The 21,910-nt window shown below is 41.3% G+C and overlaps 1 protein-coding gene across 1 annotated transcript in view; it reads right to left on the minus strand.

The window, feature by feature from the left end:
* Positions 1–21,910, minus strand: part of ripor2 (RHO family interacting cell polarization regulator 2) — a 64,861-nt gene continuing 42,951 nt past the window's right edge. Inside the window, exons 6-23 of the mRNA XM_061060142.1 lie at positions 21,531–21,584; positions 13,686–13,835; positions 12,846–12,909; positions 12,587–12,634; positions 12,290–12,399; positions 12,016–12,164; positions 11,597–11,726; positions 11,009–11,152; positions 8,939–9,721; positions 7,886–8,067; positions 7,415–7,577; positions 7,135–7,267; positions 6,800–6,961; positions 5,403–5,576; positions 4,754–4,956; positions 4,535–4,618; positions 3,755–3,845; positions 1–2,620 (exon numbers count right to left, since the gene is read on the minus strand). Of these exons, the coding sequence (XP_060916125.1) occupies positions 2,520–2,620; positions 3,755–3,845; positions 4,535–4,618; positions 4,754–4,956; positions 5,403–5,576; positions 6,800–6,961; positions 7,135–7,267; positions 7,415–7,577; positions 7,886–8,067; positions 8,939–9,721; positions 11,009–11,152; positions 11,597–11,726; positions 12,016–12,164; positions 12,290–12,399; positions 12,587–12,634; positions 12,846–12,909; positions 13,686–13,835; positions 21,531–21,584 (2,925 nt within the window). The 3' untranslated portion in view covers positions 1–2,519. The remainder of the gene's footprint in view (positions 2,621–3,754; positions 3,846–4,534; positions 4,619–4,753; positions 4,957–5,402; positions 5,577–6,799; positions 6,962–7,134; positions 7,268–7,414; positions 7,578–7,885; positions 8,068–8,938; positions 9,722–11,008; positions 11,153–11,596; positions 11,727–12,015; positions 12,165–12,289; positions 12,400–12,586; positions 12,635–12,845; positions 12,910–13,685; positions 13,836–21,530; positions 21,585–21,910) is intronic.

The raw sequence follows: 21,910 nt of genomic DNA on the forward strand, positions 1-21,910 counted from the left end.
TTAAATTATGCAAAAATAAACTTTATTGCAACTGCTGTTAATGAACAGAGGAAATACTGACAGCAGATAAGAATAGTATGCAACTAAATAGACCTAAACAGAAGCTATTGATATATTGATCCTGAGATTGAACAGGATCAATTTCTGCAAATGTATAAAGAGTAATTAAGTCTCTAGATGTGTTTGTGTGCACATTCTGACAACTTAGTTAACAGTGTTGAACAGCCAACAAGTCAACTTATCTTAACACTGATCTGCTGCAAGTTTGTAAAAGAAAGTAGCTCACTCAAGAAAGAAACACTGAATGAGTGGATGAAATAGATACTGAACCAAAATACTCTAATGCTATTCACGTTATGGAAGAAATAAAATTCATTATTTAAAATATGGACCATGTTTTTCAAAAGGCTGTAAGGGAAAAAAAACAAAACATTTGCAGCTTTTAGTAACAACTTCACACATTTACAGGTTATAATACAAAAGAAAAATACATTTCATAAAAATATTACCACTTGTTTTTAATCAGTATGGCTTTCGGACTGTGCAGTTAGAACCAAATGTAACACGTTCTTATGTTATGGGTTTGTCTTATTAAGTTGTGCTTCTAAAGATAAGTCTGAGTATCCTGGCCAAAAATGCAAATAGTGTGTTGAAAATACATTCTCCTTAATGAATTATGAGCGTTTTTTTAAAAGACCAGTTTAAAAATTAAATCTTCCTTTGGTTATAGTAAATCCTCTAAGTAATAAAGTAACATTTCTAATATATAATGTCTCATTAATTTGGGACCTTTAATGGGATAAGAAACCTACCATACCATCAGACTATTCTCCAAAATAATTTATCTATTATAATCCATTCAAAATAAACTCCGATTTAAGTCACGCATTAAATAATTTGCAAGGAAATAACATGGAGTCCTTTTTTTTCTCAACAATAAACAATATTTCAAATACTAGACCTGCTCCAAAATGAACATAAATACACAACTCATTTACATAACAATGCCTTCTGCACTATTACAGTATAGCTCCAAAAAAATATTAGCTTTAAGAAGGAGTGAATAATAAATACAACGTGTGAACAAAAAGTGAGTTTTGTCGCTGTGCACTAGCACAAGACTCAGTAGTTGGGACTAGGCGTTTACCTCGGGTCAGTTTTTCCCACATCACAGTTAGAATATGAGGATTTAAAACAGACCAAAGACATACCAAACAAAAAAACTTCATTCTGCTGCTTCTCAAAGAAAATACCTTGTCCTGCTACTAGCTCACAAACTCAATGAATGTGCAATTAGGCTAACACAACCAACTCTGAAACTCTCTGTACAGCTGTGAGAAAGTTCATCATCCTCAACCAGAATTTATTGCCCTCGACTGGCTCTGTACCTGCTAGGAAAAAACACATTTACAAAAAGGGTGAACTTGTGGAGCCCGCCAGCTCAACCACATCAAGGCTCAGATGGTCGAAGCTAACTTTATCAAATACTCGGTGCAAAAGAGTCACGTATGTACAAAAAAATTGCACTTGTTCAACTGCAAGTATGAGAAAAATCTGATATAAACTGCTGAGTTTTGAGGGTACTGTGCTGACCTCTTTCACCAGTGTTTTTAATCTTTTCCTCAACTAGCTTAGCTTAGCATAGCCAAGCGTAAACTGGGGATTTTTTAAACTGCACCACTTCCCCTAAAAAAGCCATTCTCAACATATTTATGGTCCTCCTTGCCACAAAACACACATCCTTCAGCCATACAAGAATCCCTGAAACTCAAAAATGGAACGTACTAGAAAACAGAACTTAAAAAAAGTATTTTAAATACAAGCACATATATTACACCAGCGGTGTAAAATATGCCATATTTACATGCTTTACAACAGTGCAAATCTTTCGAAAGCGCCGAAAAAACAACAAACTAAAACTTGATAAACAGTGATTATACAAAGATCAAAGTTAGAATACTGCCTGACACAACCAACTGTGTAACAATCAAGATGATAATTAATCTGAGTAAGTGATACAAGTGTTGTGTGCAGTGGTTGATAGCTCGTTGGAAAAGGTAATGTGAAGATGCATTTCTCAAGTTCTGGTGTCCAGAGTCTTTGAAGTGACTTTCATCGGCTTTGTCATCCAGTCAAACTCGTGTAATCCAGTTAAACTCAACATGAGCGGTCTGCCTGGCTCAGGAGGCAGGGAGAGGTTGAGGAGGGGGATGGAGAAGATGGGGAATGAGGGGTGTGTGTTTGTGTGCAGGAGGGTTATAGGTTGTGTGTGTCTTTGTGGTTAAGATCGTTTATTTGGTGTTATTTCCTATCAGGAAGCAGTATAAGTAAGAACAGTGATCTTATAGTGGAGATTGTTTAGTCTGTGCCAAAATCAACAGATTAAGAAAAAAAAGTGATCAGTCGTTAACAGCCCTGTGAGGTGTGCGGTGCGGTGTGGAGGTGAAGCCGAGGGGCAGTGATGTCCTCAGAGGCTGGGCTGAGATGAGATCTGTTGTGTGTTTTGGTGGCACAGTGGCTCAGAAGGCAGTGGTGACGGCGTTTCCTCGCCGCATGCCCAGACGGATAATCTCCCTCGGCACTGTGTCCAGCTGCTCGTACGCCAGACGCCCCTCCTCACCTGCAACCAACACAATTGTTAGCCATAAAGCAATATGCCAAAATGCACTTGAAAAATAGTCCAGCTTCAGAACAAAAGTGGATTAGGTATGGGAACACATCATTGTATTAATTAACAGCATTAAAAACTTCATCAGTTTATGTTTATGAGCCAATGAAAGCTCTGGTAAGGTAAAACTAAAAAGCTGTTTTTAATACCACAGTTTACAAATCCATGCGTACAAATTTGCAATCTGTGGGCACAGTTTTCTAAAGTGTGTGGACAGTTTTGCAAATTGTCGGCAGGTTTTCATGGACTGTGAGCATATATTTGCATTGCAAAAAAGTGGTCATAGATTATAAATCTTTAGGCACAGATTACAAATCTGAGGGCACAGATTATAAACCGTGCGCACAGATTTGTAAACTGCAGGAATGGATTTACAAATGGCTTCAGATTTTTTTCTTACCTGAGCTGTGCAGGGCTTTGTAAATGTTAGCCCCCCCCCTTTGTACTTTTACTTTGTCAATAGAGGGTTATATGGTTTGAATAACCAACACTAAAAATAAACAAACTAACTCATGTTCACTTTATTTGGCTGTCTACTCGCCGTTACATTTATAGTTTCTGCTTATAATATGTCTACACTCATGCACTTTAACTTATGTCAATACTGTCCATTTATAACTCTGTTTTTGTACATTTACATTTAATCTTCCATATTTCATTTACAACTATTTATGACTCTGTTCTTGCACATTTACATTTAAATTTCCTATTTAAGACTAGTAATGCTAAGTTAAATCCTGGTTGTATATATTCACATTCTTAGTTTTTATATTTTTAGTACTTATTTACTCTGTATTTAATATTATATTATGTTTATTTACTAATATTGTGTGTTTAGACAACCTGCTGCTGTAACACCACAATTTCCCAGTTTGGGATCAATAAAGTAATTCTATTCTATTATTCTATTCTAAAGCAAATTTGTCTGGGGATGCTGTACACATCACATTTAAATACATCATATCAGTATTTGTAAACTTTATGGCAGTTATATAATTAATACAGTTCAGGAATAAACAAAAGAAGTACAGGTTTTCAAGGGGTACAAAAAAAAGATGATTTGATTTTCATGCATTTGTAACTCACCAAATGTGAGCAGGGTTTCTATGGCGACATGGCGAAGCTCTTCATCAGCTGAGTCACAGAGTGCTACAACCGCCCTGATGCTTTCTACTGCCTACAGACAGACACAGAAAGCTCTGTGAGAAGGCTAGGCTACTTGTCAAAGTAGATAGAAGACACACATTGGCTAATTTAAAGTAATTGTGTCTTTTTTTATACAGAAAATCATTTTTATAACTATTACATAGCTCTTTAGGCATACATAATATAACATGTTTGGCAGGATAGCAATTCAGATAAAGTGGAAACATTAGTTTGTCCTCTGCCCTGACAAATACCTTGACCTTGTCATTTGTACTCTTGGGTCTCATTTTTAAAATCATCATAGAACAATCATAAAATACAGTAACGTGTGTAATACATTTTAATTAGAATGATGACATTATTTAGGCATTAGCTGCTAGTTCACATTACTTCACAGTGTTGAACGGCTAGACATGTTTTTTTAATCAATTTAAAGCAGAAATCTACTCCAGGTCCACCTTCATAGAACATGCACACTTCATGCCACATGTAAAGTGAAAGGATAATAGTTTACACCCTACTCTCTATACAGTCTACAGATTTATACTGGAGTCACACGTCTCATGGCCGCTAAAACATGAGAATAACAAAAGCGTAAACTCCTTAAATGGACATGACATGTTATGCCCAATGTAAAAAAAAAAGAGGCTTTACTGAGCCTCAAACCGGCTCCGAGTTTCACAGTTTCAGACAGTATAGCTGCTTTTAGAGGTCACTGACCTGCAAGCAGCTCAGTGCTGAACAGGCCGCCCTCTGGCTCTGACCTCCAGCCTCCGACAGCGCCTGAGTGTAGCACTCCACCGCCTGCAAACACACACACACAAACATTCAGACATGGCTATGGGCATCTGTCAAAACTATTTAAAATGTTTTACCCCTCAACAAACAAACACACACATATCTGTCAAACACCCCTCCCCCCTCTTTAGTACCACTCACCCTGTTCCTGAAGTGGCTGCGTGATGCTCCTGCAGAGAGGTAGTCGGCTGCTGCCGTGTTGACCTGAGGGTCCTCCGCTGTGAGCAGGGAGGCCAGGGCCCTCAGGGTGCTGCTGATCGGCCACAGAGAGGACACGGGCACCTCCTCCATCTCTGCTAGACAGCAGGAAGAGTCTCCACTGTGTAGAGCCTCCGCAAACAGCTCTGAACGCGACACAAACACAGAAACATTTGAAACTGATGTGCAGAGAATCTAATGCAGGAGCTTTTTTGCATAACTTAACCTACTTTATCCCAAATTGATATCTTTTGAGTTTGTTTGTTTTTAAAAGAGAAAAATGGAATTGCTCAGTGAGGGAAATACAGTATGTAAAGTTCTCCATTGTTCAGCTATTTCTAGTTCAAACTCTGCCTGTATCCCACCACCTGTGTTACAGTCAAATACAGATTTCAGCTGCACGTGGCATTTTTTGAGTTATTTATGATGCAAAAAAAAAACTATTTAATGTCAATTGGTCTTAATTATAAAAGTGAAATCTGATTTGATCCTTCTGCTGGATTTAAACAACTCTGTGGCAAAGAGGTGTAGATCGGCACATAAAGCAGAATAAAAAAAAGATCTGAGCAGAAAAGATTCTTATGCAGCTTACCCTCTCTGGCCAGGTGCAGCAGGTGTGTCTCCATGTCCTGAACTTCATGCTGGAGGATGTAGCTGTGGAACTGAAACACGGTCAGGACGTCCTGAGAGAGAGCGGCGGCTGGAGGACTTTGTGCCGACACCAGGTCGCTCCTGTCCACCATCTCGCCCACCACGATACCAATCACTGGGGAACACAAAAAGAAATCAGTTTTTATATGTTTTATAAATATCTGGACAACTTACATAAAAAGAGAAATTTAATACATGTTTTAATTTGTCCAAAGTAAGACAGATGACATCCAGCTTCTGATTTCACAAACCTTCTATTTGTGTAATTTTGTTCAGTAGTGTATGTAGTAGTGTGTAAGTAGTGTATGTAGTCTGTAACTATTCTTTAATATAATACATTTTAGAGACTCAGGTACAAACTGCATTCATTTACTTTAACAAGAATGAATACAAGCTTCAGTCTTGCATAATAGCCTTACTGTCAGTGGTGGAAAATATCCAAGTACATTTACTACAGAGCTTAATTTTTATAAAAACAACTGAATTGAGGAAAGAAAATCCTTCAGATGAAAACGTTGCCCTGTTTTAAAATAAAGTTGCTCATAGTGTCAGCATGGAGGCCAGGCTGTACACAAATAGATACAGGGACATTTTGTACCACGTACTAAGGAAATTTGAGGAATAACCGACCTTAATATCAATAACCATGTAAGTGTACACTAAATCAAGAAATCTTTTTGCACTATATTTTAGTTTCAGCAAGCCACTTGGTACTACTCTGCACTACTTCAACCCAGCACATACATGTTCTTCAGCCTGCATTGCACTGATCAGCGGTTTGAGTCTGCAGGCTTTAAAAGAGACAACAAATACAACTAAAACTAAAAAGATGAGCAATTGTTAACAGCGATTGTGACATGCCATTTAATGTGGATACTAGATGATACTTTTATGGACCAGCATTCAGAGGGACAAAACGTCTGCAGATGGAGAAGGTCCTCACATCGTTCAGCTCCTGATGAGCAACTTTATTTTAAACAGGGCAACGTTTCCATCTGAAGGGTTTTCTTTCCTCATTTCAGTCGTTTTTATAAAAGTCCAGCTCTACTGTAAAATGTACTCCCACTGACAAGACTTAAAATAGCTTTGGCTACACAGTCCCTTTCACTTAACCAGTCGAGTGTTTATTCCTTGTAACCACATTCTATTCTTAGTAACTACAATGATCTCATTTCCCCTCAGGCACAGTTTTTTAAAAATGATTTACAAACCAAATCAGTTTCTCTGAATCTAACAGTTATTCAAACACACAGACAAGACTATGTTGGCAATAAAAAAAAAAGCTGTTATTTTAAGTGAACCCTCTGGCTTGTTTGTAGAAAGAAAACATGATCCAACCTGTGTGAGCACTGTGTGGGTGTCTGTCCTGCAGCAGTGCTGTGTAGTGCTGGTTCATATGTTTGAACACTCGGTCCAGCGTGGTGTGGAAAAGTCCTGCAGACCCGCTGCACTCTGACCACAGAGTCATCAGCTGCGGGCGCTCAGCCAGGCCCGGGAGGACTGGGGAAGGACGAGGACAGAAGACAAGGTCAGACGCTACAAAACCCTCAGAGCAGAAAGTTGTTTTTTTATTGCATGTTATTAATCTAAATACACAGCTATATGAAACACAGACTGCTTTAGAGCCACAACTTGTAGAAAAACAGCCATACAGCTTCCTGGTTTCCACCTACCGTCAGCAGCAGATGTGATCGCTCCCAGTCTGTCCACACTGATCTCTGCCAGCTCCTCTAACAGCTGAGTCTGTGCAGAGAGTTTGAGGAGGAGACTGCGACGCTGCCACACACTCACCCCACCGCTCAACAACTGCAATCACAAGAGAAACAAAAGAAATGTTTTATTCTTCTGTAGGCTTCTCACTTGTTATAAAAACATGAATACATGTCATTTATAACCATTAACACAGTATATAACTTACTAACTAAAAAGCATGATGTAAGATGTGAGCTTCACCTGTATGATGTGATTGCAGTACTGGAGGTGGATGACAATAGCTACATCCAGGTTCTCGTTCCCCGTGGTAAGCGGCAGGGGACTTCCTGCCACGCTGTTTCCCACTCCTGTGTCCTCTGTCAAGGCTTCACTCAGGTGTCCTCTGGCTTCTGGATGCTGCCCACTGAGAGAGAGAGAAATACCCAGATTCACCACAGGGGGGCAGAATAACACATCGCTCTCTCTCTCTGTCTGTCTAGTGTTTTAATAGCACATACAGTACTTGAAAACCAGTGCTTTCATGAATGAAGATCTGAACATTTATTGACTTTAAAACAAAGCACACATTTCCCTACCAACACTTAACACTATTTTATTTCCATTGTCAGTTTAGAGGCTTCTAAATAGCAGCAACCTCAATAGCACATTAACAAAGTTTACTTGGTGCCAATGTCTGCCGACACACGGCATGGTTTTCTGTCGTCCACTCACCCGATTCTTTCCCCGTCTGTATCAAAAAGTGGCGACCTCTGTGGGAGGCAGAGGATGGCGTTGTCGTCTCCAGTGTCCTCGTCATCGAAGTCGGACGTGTTGAGGAAGTCAAAGCTCTCCAGGGCGCTCTCCACCGTCAGACTGAGGCTGGAGGAGCGGCTCCTGTGACCCGGGAGACGGCACTTTGAGGAGGAAAGGGCGGTGGGAAGAAGAGACGATGGATTAAAAAACGACTCATTTTGGAAATCCAGGAGGAAATTAAACTAACTCTGTCTACAACAGTGGTTCCCCAAAGTGGGGGTCGGGGAGATGCCTTCCAATAACAAATAAAAATGTACAATGATTTTAAATAGCATATTTTATCAAATAAAAAGAGACAAAAACAAACATTTGTTGACAGAAAAAACAACCTTATGTTTAGCCCTCACCCTTTATAGTTGTAGTTCTGTTGATTAAAGGCTTTATATGTGATTTTTTGATCCAGCAGATGTCGCCCTTGAGCACCAGCATGAAACCAAAACAACTCGCGCTGCATTGTTGTGTTAGCATGCTAATGCTAGTGATCTTTATTATGCTCGTATCTTCACACTGCATGTAAATTTACCTGAAATGAGCGTGATCTAGAAACACAGTTAAGCAGTGAGTACAGTATGTTATTCTTCTTTTCTCTAGTCCCTCAATTAAACAACTTTTATACACGAGGGGAGGAGTCAGCCGGCCGTCCCGGCGATGTAAACAAACTGAAGATAGGACTCTGAAAACTCTGAAAACATCACAGACAGTGGGACTCGGGTGTTACACCCATTGTAGACAGTCATGACTCACAGAGTTATTTTCAGAGGATATACTTGATTTCTATTATATTTAAGTGTGAAAAATCACATAAAAAGCCTTTAACTTGAAAGTAGTCATAAAATAACTAAGTAGTACACAATACATGCTCGTATGTGTAGTTTCTAAAACAACTTTAAAAGTTTTGTTTACCTGTCCTATTTAAGCATTTTTTTTACTCAAAGTCATTAGAAAAAAAAGGACAGAGGGGGGGTCAGTCACCTTGAGCAGGTCCTCCAGACGCATCACTTCCTGCTCCAGGTCCTGCAGCTCGCTGCAGCGGTGGGTCAGTGACTCGAGTCTCATTAACAGGCTGTGGATGGCCTCCTCCAAGCTGCTCTCCAGGAAGGCCCTGCTCCCCTCTCCGGCCCAGCTCAGACTCCCTCCTCCTCCTCCCTCCGTAGAGCTCCCGCTCGACGACACGATCTCTGAAGAGGTCAGCCTCTTCACGAGCTGCCGGGTCAGACTCCCTGCCTCCTCTGTGTCCAACTCCACGGGTTTGAGTTCATCGACGTGGTCAAAGAAAACGTCCTCGGGAGCCACGGTGGAGAGGTGACTGTCGGAGCAGAGCGACGACGGAGCAGCCGATCCACAGTTAGACCCAGAGTTTCTCTGTGACTCTGTTCTCTCCCACTCCGAGTCCTCCGCCGCCTCGGCTTCATTGCTGGCAAGGCTGCCGCTTGTGCCCCTACTTCCTCTACTCCCTGTCTCCCCATCCTCCTCCTCATACCCCCCCTCCTCCTCCTCCTCCTCCTCCTCATCTTCCTCCTCTAAATGCTCCTCTGCGATAGAGTCTTCCCTCGTTGGGAGAATATGTGAAGAAAGTGCCTCTGTTTCTGGAGGAGTGACCGTGATCTCGGGGTTGGACTGGCTTTGGGAGTGGGAACTGGGGGCGGGGCTCGGGCTGGGCGTGGAACCAGAGGTGTCGGAGAAGGTGAAGGAGAGACGCTTGCACTCGGCCACCCCGCAGCCACCGTTCTCAAAGACGTCGTCTGGTAAAGTGGCCTTAAAGGAGAGACAGGAGGATGAATATGTGTGACTAAAGAGTTGGAAAATGAAAACGAAGAGAAAGTGCATGGCAAAAGTATTCACCCGACTCATCTTCCTAAAAGTTGTCATGTTACATCGGCACAAAGAACAGGGTTGCATGTGCTGGACTAACACAAAATAGTCTTTCATTGGGAGGGGGAGTTAGTATAAGGAGTATTCAATAAAAAATATATAGAATATGTAAGGCTATTTGTGCTACAATGTGGACTCCTTAAAAAACTTAAGGGGCATATCCGGGGGTTGGCTTGAGGTTTATGGGACCACTGAAATATGATCAGCCCTCCAAGTGCTAACTAAATTTAAACTATGATTACAAGCTTCCTGATCAGAGGCAGGCCAGAAGTTAATACAAACTCACCAGGCTGTGTTGTAACAGGATGTAGCTTTTGGGACATTGCAAATTTAGCCATTTCCTCTTTTTGGTGGTTTTGACTTTACCAGATTTGGAAATGCATCTTCTTTTGAGGTCTTAGAAATGAAGCATTAAAGGGATATTTGTTGCCACTTTTTTTTGTAGAATTAAAAAAAAAAAGAGCAATTAATAAAAATGCATTTTACCTTAATGTTAGCAGTTAAAGATTACATAATTTGTGGGGACAGAATGCTTTTAGGACATGTGTGTGTGCCCTTTATGCCACCACCGCATAATTCAAGAACCCCAGTTGGGGCCCCCGTTCAAAAATGTGTAGACAAGCCCCTGAAACCAACTGCCTTATGTTAATGTGCACATCTGACTGATTTTTTTCTTTTTGGACTGCACTTGTCTTTAATCAAACAGCACAACAATTAAAACAAATTTCCTTTTTTTTCTGCAAATGTGAAAAAGTCCAAGGAGGGGTGAATGCTTATGCGAGGCACTGGATAGTTTGAAATCAGTGCATGGAAAGTTAAAAAGAGAAAAAAATTGGAACAAGAGAAGACAGACATGCCTCACAAAAAAACAATCTAACTCCACGTTTCTCTCTTAATTCTTGTGACTGGATCTGTTCAGCTGAGATATAAATCACCACAAGATAAAACTGAAAATAAGATTTAAAAAAAGGAACACCAACAGCTTGAAGCCTGTCATGCAAATAAAACATGCAAAGAGCCACAAAAGTGTTTCTGCAGCCCACTCAATGGGACAAACGTGTCAGCACCCACAGGAGAGTCCATCCGGGGGGCACACAAAAGTCAGGTAAGGAGGAGTCGGGGGGGGGGGGGGGGGGGCCACAACACACTCACATAGACCTCCAGACTCACATAGACCTCCAGACTGGATTTGGGCCTTGGCCGCAGAGAGGCCAGGTCACCAAACGAGCGACTGCGCCTCAGCTTCTCAAGCAGGGTGTCGCGGAGCATGTGCAGGAAGGAGGGGCGCTGGTGCTCCACGGGATATGGCCGCCACTTCTTTACACAATGCACGCAGGCAAGTGGGGACGAGGTGTTGGGGTATTTGAGTGAGTGAGGGCAAAGTGAGTGAGAGACAGGAGGGGATGGATAAACAAGCAAAGTGGGACAGAGTGTGGGTACGGGGGAGTTGAAGTGGAGATGCAAAAGGAGAGTGAGGATAGCAGGGGAAATGGGTGGGGGTTAGTTTAGGGGCAGCACTAGCGTTGCTCATATAAGCATGGTGTATCAGCAACAAAAAAAAATGTAGGTAAAATCATGTAGCAGGGAGCATATTCAGGTTAGTGTGCATGGACTTAAGATGTGTGCAAAATGTCTTTCACCTCTATTTAACCCTTTTATAAACATAAAAAAAAAACATAAATGTGGGTATCTGTGTAGCCGAGGTTGAGATGAACAAAAACTAGTTTAAGCTCAAGGTGTTCAGTGTGTTGGACTCACAAAGAAGGAGGTGTCCTGGAAGGTGGGGGTCTCCGGTGTGCCCTGGCTGTAGACAGACACTCGTCTCTGGAGCGCAGTAGCTTTGCTCACGTTCCCAGATGAAAGAGTCAGGTCCTCGACATCAAAAGGACTGGAGAGGGGAGAATTTTTTTTAAAAAGGCACATTTGTGACCGCTGTCTGTCGACCTCCTTGTCCTCCACAGGGGACATCACTCACACGGTTTAACATAATAAATAAATACGATGAAGTTAACTTTTAGAACTTGTAATGACCATGTTTCACCACCAGAGGGCAGAACACAACCGATAATGTGACTAAGACTTGAGTACAAAATAAATAATGAGACGGTCTAAAGTTTCACAGAAGCATGATAATAAAAAAAAGTGAGCGCTCCATGTATGTATAAATGTCTACTTACTACCAGGTGACCTCCAGATTGAGTTTGATGGTCCCAAGGTCGTTGACGTCCACCGCCACCACCTGAGGCATGGCGGTGAACAGCTCCTTGGTCTCACAGATCACACTGCCTACCAGCATGTGAGTGGCCAGACCCTTCAGCTCAGTCACCTGAGTGTGGACAAAAGATTGCTTATTGCTTATATCGTTCCTTTCTTCACCCTGCGCTGCATTCATCGACTTAAGTATAACATTATAGGCATTAAAGATAGTTTTATCTGGAGTTTTTCCATCACCTTGATGTTAATAAGGTCTGTGATGAGAGGCATGAAGACCATCTCCTCTCCATCCCAACTCTGCCTGGAGTTCACTTCAATCCTTCCCTTCAGCTTCCACCGATGAAGATCTGAAGGAAGGAAGCAAGTGTAAAAATGATGAAAATGTAAATATAATGACACTTATTTGTAGAATAACATATAAAAATATCCTGTCACAAATATTCACATTAAATATTTCATTATGCAAAACTGCATGATATGAAATTCAAATTTGAAAGTTAAGATTCTAGCAGCCCTGTTTTATAAGAAATAAACTTACCTCATATTGGTCTCCAGGACAGAGCCTAGCAAAGCCTGCCAAACCTGTCAGAGAGAGGACATTGATTGGACAGGACACTGATAAATAATAAGTATATATTGTGTTACTGAAAACCCCACAGGATCATTAATTTAATGACTTTTAATAAATATATTTCCCTTGTCTGGATCAAATGTAGGGAAACTCTGTAACATGGTACAGCGTTTCCCACTCGGTCCAGGATTATCTTTCTGAATGGATTCACTCTTATCTCACCTTTCATTTTGATGTGAAATTCCCCGAGCAAGTTCTCCAGCTCGCTCTCGAACGTGCCCATGTTCTGGAGACAAACAAGAGATCAGACTGATTGCATGAGCAGCTCTTTGTTGCACAAGACAGGAAAAACATCAGTGATCGAGTTTATCATGAGGGACTCTGACAAAGTATGTCAACACTGCACTCGAAAAGAGGCGTGATGGTTGGTATAAGCGCTTAAGAAAGGTGATGACAGTTTGTTTGTGTTGTTGGGATTATAGGGCTTTTTTTTCTCCCTGAGATGTGACAACACATGTCAGTGTTTATGAATGACATCATTAGCACTGATCTAAACCTGTGTCCATTGTTTAATGTATAATCTTGCATAATGCAGAAAAACTGTGTAAAGAGGTTCACTTTGTATGACAATGTGAACACGTATGATCCTGAATATCTTCCCTGAAAAACCAAAACAAATTCTCTCTACTATTTCATAAATATCTATAAAATCTATGCCTACACTGTGCCCCAGTTCAAGACGTGGCTAACTGACCTCACCTGTGTACTGCACATGGAGAAAATCCGGTATGGCATGATGGGCAATATTACCAAATGTTTCAGCACCTGGCAGCCTTTTTTTGATTATCTTTCCCCGACTGGACAGAGTTCCCGGACAATAACTGATTTTACTGCTCACAGCTTACCTCTCTTTAAACGTTTGTCTTCAGAAATATTGTGCTAGTGATGCAATGTAGCATAATGTCCTGCAATGTAAGCCCTGTTTTGTTTTTTTGTTTGTTTTTCTGTCTGACTTTGTTCTTTATATTCTGTAAAAACTATGGATTACCACTATGCTTGTACCTCAGTGTATTCCTTGTAGCGGCGGTTGACCTCTGCAATGCTCTCCTTTGTGCCTTTAGTGGAAGGAGAGGATGAAAAAGCCTGCTTCATCCGACTGGCACCTTCCCTCAGACGGCTCTGGATGCAAAAGGCCTCATACAGCTCGTCCACCTGAAAGCACACACACACACACACACACACACACACACACATCTTTAATAAATGCTCCACAAGGACAAGTGTGCACAGGCAAACTTTCCCGGTCATTAGCACTCTCGCACTTGTGTCTTGCACTTATGAAACGAAGTGAGTCTTTGAAGTTTGAAGCCCTTCATCAAAACATCCCTGGGCAGGAAGAAAAGTCCTGAAAAACTTCCAACGGCCATCTAAATTATTCTGGATGTGCTCACATCTCACCGGGATTCATCCGAGGATGCCCAACACAGCTTTAAGCTTCCTGAAGAAGTCCACCACTTCCATCACCAGAACTTCAACCAGAGCAATAATGCACAGTTTTAAGAAAGATTTCTACCAAAAACAGTGTAAATGACGAGCAGATACAGCCGGTATGCATCAGTGCAACTGTAGACTCCAGTAGCAGACGCCCATGCTGTTCCAGTAAGCGACCCCAGTGGGACACTCCCAAAGCGGGGTAACAACAGACGGCGTTTAGAGCTCATTTAGAGACGTCTGCCCAGCTTCGGTTTGCAGCAGCAGACTGATCTAACCCAAAACCCCACAGGGAGACGAGGGAAGTACTCCATCAACATCCTGCTGCCTTACTGTGAGCTGGAAATGTACGAGTTTCAAACTGGAAATGAAATGATCAGGACAAGACAGTGTTGTAACCACGGCGATGATTAGCTGGTATGTGTGGTCAGAAATCTTTAGGGGTTTTCAAATACCTATTCTGATGAAATAAGATGCTTTTTACTTATATATTTATCTTTAAATGACTTCTAATCTCTAACTTTACACATTATCTGATTTCATCTAACACTGTTTAAGAGCTACCACCAAGATCCTGACAGATGTCATGACATCCTTAATTTAGATAGAAGGTAATGACTAAATAGTTTTAATGTAACGGTGTCATTTTTGACTCAAAGTTACATTTCATTAGAATATAAAATGACATTAGGTTGTGTTTGAATAGAGGGAGTAAAGTAGTGAATAAAGTCACTTTCCAGTAACCTTACAGCGCGTTGTTTCACTCTAATATTGTTTTGTAAGGCCCGTGTGAGTACCATTTATACCATTACATCTCTGTGACATATAATGTGCTGTTTCAAGAGCTTGTAAGGCAAAGTCTTAAATATATTTTGTTGTTGTGCTGCAGGGAAAAATCACATCTTGCTAGCTGCTCTTTAAGGTTTTAATTAGAAAGCACTAGTGCTAATGTTAGCACGCTAACTTGCTAACAATCTCAAAGCAGACATACAGATTCTGGAAGAGGTAGGATGTTTGTCAGTACACTATTTAGTTATGCTAACACTCATGCATGCTTACAGTAACTAAATACTAAATAATGATGAGCGAGATGTGATAACGTTTGGTGGTAGCGTTAGGGTTACCAACCGGACCAACAGACAGCACTAGCCCATAAGTTATGCCGCAAGCTTGGCTAAAAATAAGTGCAAATTAGGCCCAAGTTGTAATCAAAATAGAGCTAACTCCTATAACTGAAGTGAAAAGTCCACCAATTCTTCTAAAACAGTGAAAAAAAAACTCTAGCTGTCACTCAAAGTATTTTCTCCAAGAAACCACAATCTTACAACAAATTTTGCAGTCCAAAGCTTTGGCTTCTTGAAAATCACGTATTACCTAAGTGGCAGCCAGGCGAAAAACAAAACACCTCTGGTGAGCCTCATCAAAGGGAAGTATTGCTGCCTGCCTGCCTGACGCGAGCGCTGAAATATTGATGCCTCACGCTCTTTATGGCTCTCATTAGGGAGAAGAGGGAGAAAATGGGCCACTCTGGCTCCTGCCGTCTTGACAGCTTTTCCTGGGGTGTTTGTTTGTGTATCTTTATGTCTGCATCATCTCCTGATAACACGTTCATGATAGGAGTCTCAGACACTGTGTATGTGGACTGGTTTCCATTTGGTGGGTGGGGAACATACTCAGAGTAAAAAGTTAAAGTGGTGTGTTGTGGGGATGTTTTTTGTTTTAGAGGATGGGTAATATAGTCTGGAGATGTTATCATGACTTGTCTTGGCACAAATACACACAAAAACACCAACCCCCTTCAAAATTAACCACCCACACCCCCTCTGACTGGGACCCAGCCCCGTCTGTCTGTCTGTCTGTGGTATGTGGTTTATGTGGCGGGGCCTCAGCAGCTGAGCAGAGCCAACTATTAAATACCCTCCAACCACAACTATTAGTCCCAGCTCTGTGATTGGTACCGATCTGTTTCAGAGCCAAACACTGACAGCTTTAGAACACGTTTGTTTACAGCCAAATAAGGAGAAACATGAGTGATGAACTCCATTTTTGACTGTTGATGAAGTTGAGCTAAAGTCTAAAGAAACACAAATGTTTCCAAATGAACTTTTACACTGATCAGGTCAAGAAATACAAGAATATTAAGTTCAAAGTGATTTGGAAGAAATGATGTGGCTCTGTAACAGAATCAGGCCGTCACTAACCAGGGCTGATGAATAGCCGTCATTCTTCATATGCAATCAGTAATCATATCATTATCAGCTAATTATTTCAACCCCAATTACAATCGCCTCTTTCTGCCTTCTCGGAGATGTCCTCTTGAAGGTCAGCCAAGCCGCCCTCCAGAGGACGGCCGCGAGCATATTGCTCTGCCTCGGGCACTTTTAACCCCCCAAAAAAAGAAGAATGTGAAAAAAAGGCAAAACAAAGAAATGGCAGAATTTCAAATACTGGCAGATGGATAAAATGTGAAAAAAAAAAAATAATAAAAATAAAAATAAACGTTAACACTACGACAAATCATGGGTCTATTTATAACATTTCCACAACTGTCCTGAGTTAAATTAGGCTTTCTTTCTCAAACAATTGCATCAGTTTCCTAAAACCAATTATAAGAAAATGACACCAGTGTTCTCATTTAACGAGCCATTTCATCACAGAAAACGAAATACCTTATTTCATATTCATCCCGTTAAAAAAAAAAAGCATCTGGACCCTCGTAATTAAGAGCAGGCAGCTGTTAAGAGATATTACATTTAAATATATTTCAAATTGAGTCCTCTAATGGACAGTCTCAGTATTAATTACAGCTCAGTGGATGACAAAACCTGCACGGCTCAGACAGCCAGTGAGGGATTAAGGGAGAATCTTTATTGGAGAATCAATTATGCCCTGGGTGGGGATAACATTGTGTTTACATCTATTAAGGCTAAAATATCTGTTTCAGCGCCTGTTTTTTTTTTTTTTTTTAAGTCCTTTGTAAACTAATCCTCCACAAATATGAAATAATAACACATGTTTTTGTGTTTTGTGCTGTCAGAGGTACAATTTGTGCTTTTTTTTTTTTAAATGAGGAATTACTGAGAGTTTTAAAGGATTGTGTCTGTATCTGATTTATATCTGACTTTAAACTCTGGGATTTGAAATATGAGCGGAGAATCTTAAGGATATGGCAGGAATCCTCTTAAGATATGGCCATTATCCTGGATTGTAGGATAATGACACACACACACACACACACACTGGCTTCTTTACAAACACACACACACACACACACACACACACACACTTTCTGCCAGGGGGTTGAATGATTATAAGCAGATTAAAACAGGCGGGCCACATCAAACAGCATCAAACACACAAGACCCTCTCTGGGGAAGTGTGTCTGTTTGTGTGTGTGTGTGTGTGTGTGTGTGGGCGTTCTGTGTGTGTGTGTGTCTGTTGGTGGCATCACTACCATTCAAGGGAAGAAGGGAAAGCAAAAAGGCCCTATATTGGAATAATCATATGCTAAGTAGTCATACTCATTCTGGATTGACTTTGGCACACATTTAACACACTATCTCTCTCTGGGGAGGAAGGGGAGGGGCCTGGCAGCCGCTCACCTCACCTTCAATCTCTGTCACTCGTCTCTGTAATGATGCCCTGCTCACACACACACACACACACACACACACACACACACACACACACACACACACACACACACACACACACACACACACACACACACACACACACACACACACACACACACACACACACACACACACACACACACACACACACACACACACACACACACACACACACACACACACACACACACACACACACACACACACACACACACACACACACACACACACACACACACACACACACACACACACACACACACACACACACACACACACACACACACACACACACACACACACACACACACACACACACACACACACACACACACACACACACACACACACACACACACACACACACACACCACAGATCCCATCCCGTACAGGACATGTTAGGGGTTGTGTTGTGCCACCTGCTCCCTCCACGTGTGCCAATTACTGTTCGGACATCTGCAGGCAGCCGGCAGCACGAACACGAACAAAAGACAGGGCTGATGTGAGTCACAACACAAAACACATACACGAGAAACACACACACATACTAAGAAGCTGCTGATTGATGATTGTTAAGTCATCCCTCACGGCAGCTGTCTTGCACAAAAAGACACACACACACTGAAATGCAGTCCAAAAGAACTCACCCTACCTTACTGTGAACTTGGTTCATTTGAATTGTGGACTATGAACATGAACTAGTTCATATTAATGTGTGTTAACCAAACTTTAAGCGAGCTCTTTTTAAACTTGAACTTGCATAACGATAACCACAATATATACTGGACACGACATTTCCAAGCTGATAAATCTACTCATTGTTGCAAGACAAGCAGAGACACTCTTTTTAAATGGCCTCCACTGACATCCCAACACAAACACATGATTTTAGTGTTTGAGTTAAAGGCTAATTACCAACCTGAGCTCAAAGCATCAGTTCACAATAGAGGCAATCTCTCATTCAAGGGTGGGGCAGCTCTGTGTGTGTGTGTGTGTGTGTGTGTGTGTGTGTGTGTGTGTGTGTGTGTGTGATTTAATGTCCTGGCCTTGAGGCTTTTGTGGTTGGCTGATTCTCTTAGCTGGATGCTCAACAGCTGATCTCACTCAGCAGCTATCTGCTGATACCGAGGTTTGGAAGATGGACCTGCCCCATTTGTGTGAGTCTGTTGTGTGTGTGTGTGTGTGTGTGTGTGTGTGTGTGTGTGTGTGTGTGTGTGTGTGTGCCTGTAAAGCTAATAGCTGTTATGGGGCAGGGTGGGTGGCACAAAGAGCTGCTAGTTGACTTGGCACTGGCAAAAGTTTTATTTATGAACTATTAGTCCTTATCTTTGAATGACTGTAACACACATTTTTAACACTTTAAACAAAACATGAATCCTAAAACTATTGCAAAAAGGAAAAATAAGGTTGACATTAAAGACAAGAACTTTCATCTAACTTTTTTTCATGGCGGTTGGATCGGTCATTTTGATGCATTCAAGGGAGTCAGGAAATGTAAACACTGATTGGCTTTTAACAGCGCCAAGCAGATTTGTCGCTCAAGTTCAAAATTTTGATCTACAATAAACTGATAGCTGGACTTGCATGCAGATATGTGTTAATCGAGGTAAATAAAATGTATTCAGAGAAACACTGATGGGAGTCAGGATGTGCTCTCTATAGGGACGGTTTTTCCTGCATACACCAAAGCCTGCTGTCACATGATTGGTCAATACAACTTACACTACAAACGTACTGCAAACAGAAACCAGAACATAAATTCCAGGCCAGCACCTGCAGGTCCTACATGTTTATGTAGAACCTGTGAATAGAGGTTTAATTCAACAGATATATCAGGAAGAAACAAAATCAAGACTTCAAATTTGACTTAATCATTTAGTGTTGAGCCAATAACCTGCAAACAGTTAGACATCCAATAGAAAGACGAGGTATTTTTAGATGCAAAGAGCACACAGAGTGCTACATTTAACTTACTTTTTAGCTACGCTTCGACTTTTCAGGCTTTTTACCTGCCTGAATGATAAATCAGTCACTCCTTCAAATATTTACAAGAGCATTCAAGTCTATTTTTACGCGGGGCTGAAAGAACAGAAGCAGCTCGTGTTGGATGTTGAGTAAAAAAGGCGTTGAGTGCGTGTTTGTTTTAACTGCATCCTGTACAACATCACACGACAGAATAAACTTTGGATCTGCTTGTGTTTCTTTTTTCTTTGTAACCAAGTTAAATCAGAGTACGCAGGCAGAGACATGTGAGTTTCTAAGACAACCTCGCCTATTTTCAGCTGACTCTCATCAGACGGTCTTTTCTTTTTTTGTTCCCTCCATCTCTCCTCATTTTTTCATCTTTAAAGGACCCTGCCAGTTGCTGATGAGTCCTGAAAAACTGGCCTGACCTAGATTCACTGTTTCCTTAAACCCTCCAGACGAGATCCACAGACTGTGTCACTGTGTAGTGTGTCTTATTGTTCTGAGACGTCTGAAGGTGAGTTTTTTATTTCCTCTCAGGAAGTATGTGGACATAAAGGGTTAACGTCCCCCTATACATGCCTCCTCTGAGCTCCTTCAAGGGACTTCAAAGGGCTCCATGTTGGGGTTACTATGGTTACCTTTGTAGCCGCGCTGTTGTTTGGGTGCGTGTGTTCTGATTGCCTGCTGTCACGTTTGATTTGACGCACAGCACGAGGGCTACAAAAGGGGACGAGGAAGAAAAGTCACTCAGCTGTGGCCTTGCAGGGGATTAATGTTTCCAACCGGCAACAAAAGAGGACAGAGGAAAAAAGTTTCTCTACCTGGCATCAAAACTGCTGGAAACATCCCTAACACATCAACACGGGAACCATGGGCGAGCAGGAACACCGCCCTGCATGGCAACCAAAATCGTCCCTGAAGCCAATTTGGCAAAATTAGTAGGGCGAGGAGTAACACTGAAACTTTATCCAAAAACTCAACACAAAACCACAGCAGGAAGTCAGAGGAAGAAAAAATATTAACCTTTGCTTATCAGTTTTCAGACTTTAAAGTTACAGTTTGCGATATTGGAAAATAAACTGGTTTCCTTTCTTGAGTAGGAAGATTTACATCATAAGAAGCTATAGCTAGCAGTTAGCTTAACTGGAAGCGCAGAAAACAGAGGGGAACAGCTCAAGAGGCTCTATCCAAACACAAATCACAGCATCTCTAGCTCAAAGCTCACATTTAAACATTTTATTAAGTTAGTCGAGGTACAAACCTTAGAGGGGCTAGTAGGTTACTTTTTAATGTCTCCCTGTTCCCTGTGTTCATGTTAAGCTAATAGCCTGGTGTGCTACTAAGTCGCTATGTCACTGCACTTCTGCACTTCAAATTAACATTCATTTTTACACTTCAGGTTTTAGAGAAATAAGATGTAACAGTTCAGCCTTGTTCTGTCAAAGTTTAGAAAATCACTGTTTCAGTCTTGTACAGTTATTCTTAGCTAACACAGGCTGCTAGCCTCACTGTAGTTTCACATGTGACGGACAGATGTGAGAGTGGTATCAATCTTCTCTTTATACTCTTGGCAAAAGAAGCAAACAAGTCCATTCTTAAACTTTTGGTTTCAAAGAAACCCTGGAGGAATGTGGAGAGGGGATATGTGTATAAGGAGGCATTTAGATGTGACTTTAATAGCACGCAATGGACAATTTCAAACTGCAGCAAACAAACTAGCCCAAAGAGTCAGAACAGATCTATAAATAAATGATTAAAATCCACACGGACAAGAAAGATAAGCTTTGGCTGATAACATATCCATCAGTCTTACCTTGCTCATGTGAAACTCCAGACGTCGCATGTACCTCTCAATGGTTTTGATTTGCTGCAGAAAGAAATACAGCACAATAAATTACCTGGGGATAACGCTCTGAACATGTCAATACTGCTGAATATAATGAGGCACAGCTTCCAAGTCTGAGCATGAGTGACATTAATGTTCAATTAAACGTTATAATTCAAGTAATTTCTTCTGTCCTACCAACTCATTTTGTATTATTCTTTAGCCCCTAACTCCTCCACTCTGTCCTTCCCGTCTCATTTTTCTGCCTTAAGCTGTTTTTACTTCTCTCCCTTTCAGCTTCTTTTACATCAAAGATTTCCTCAACACACATCAAACTTTGAACGCTGGACCCTCCCCTCCATCAACTC

Source organism: Labrus mixtus, chromosome 16, assembly GCF_963584025.1.
Source record: "Labrus mixtus chromosome 16, fLabMix1.1, whole genome shotgun sequence".
In the NCBI taxonomy this organism is placed as follows: domain Eukaryota; kingdom Metazoa; phylum Chordata; class Actinopteri; order Labriformes; family Labridae; genus Labrus; species Labrus mixtus.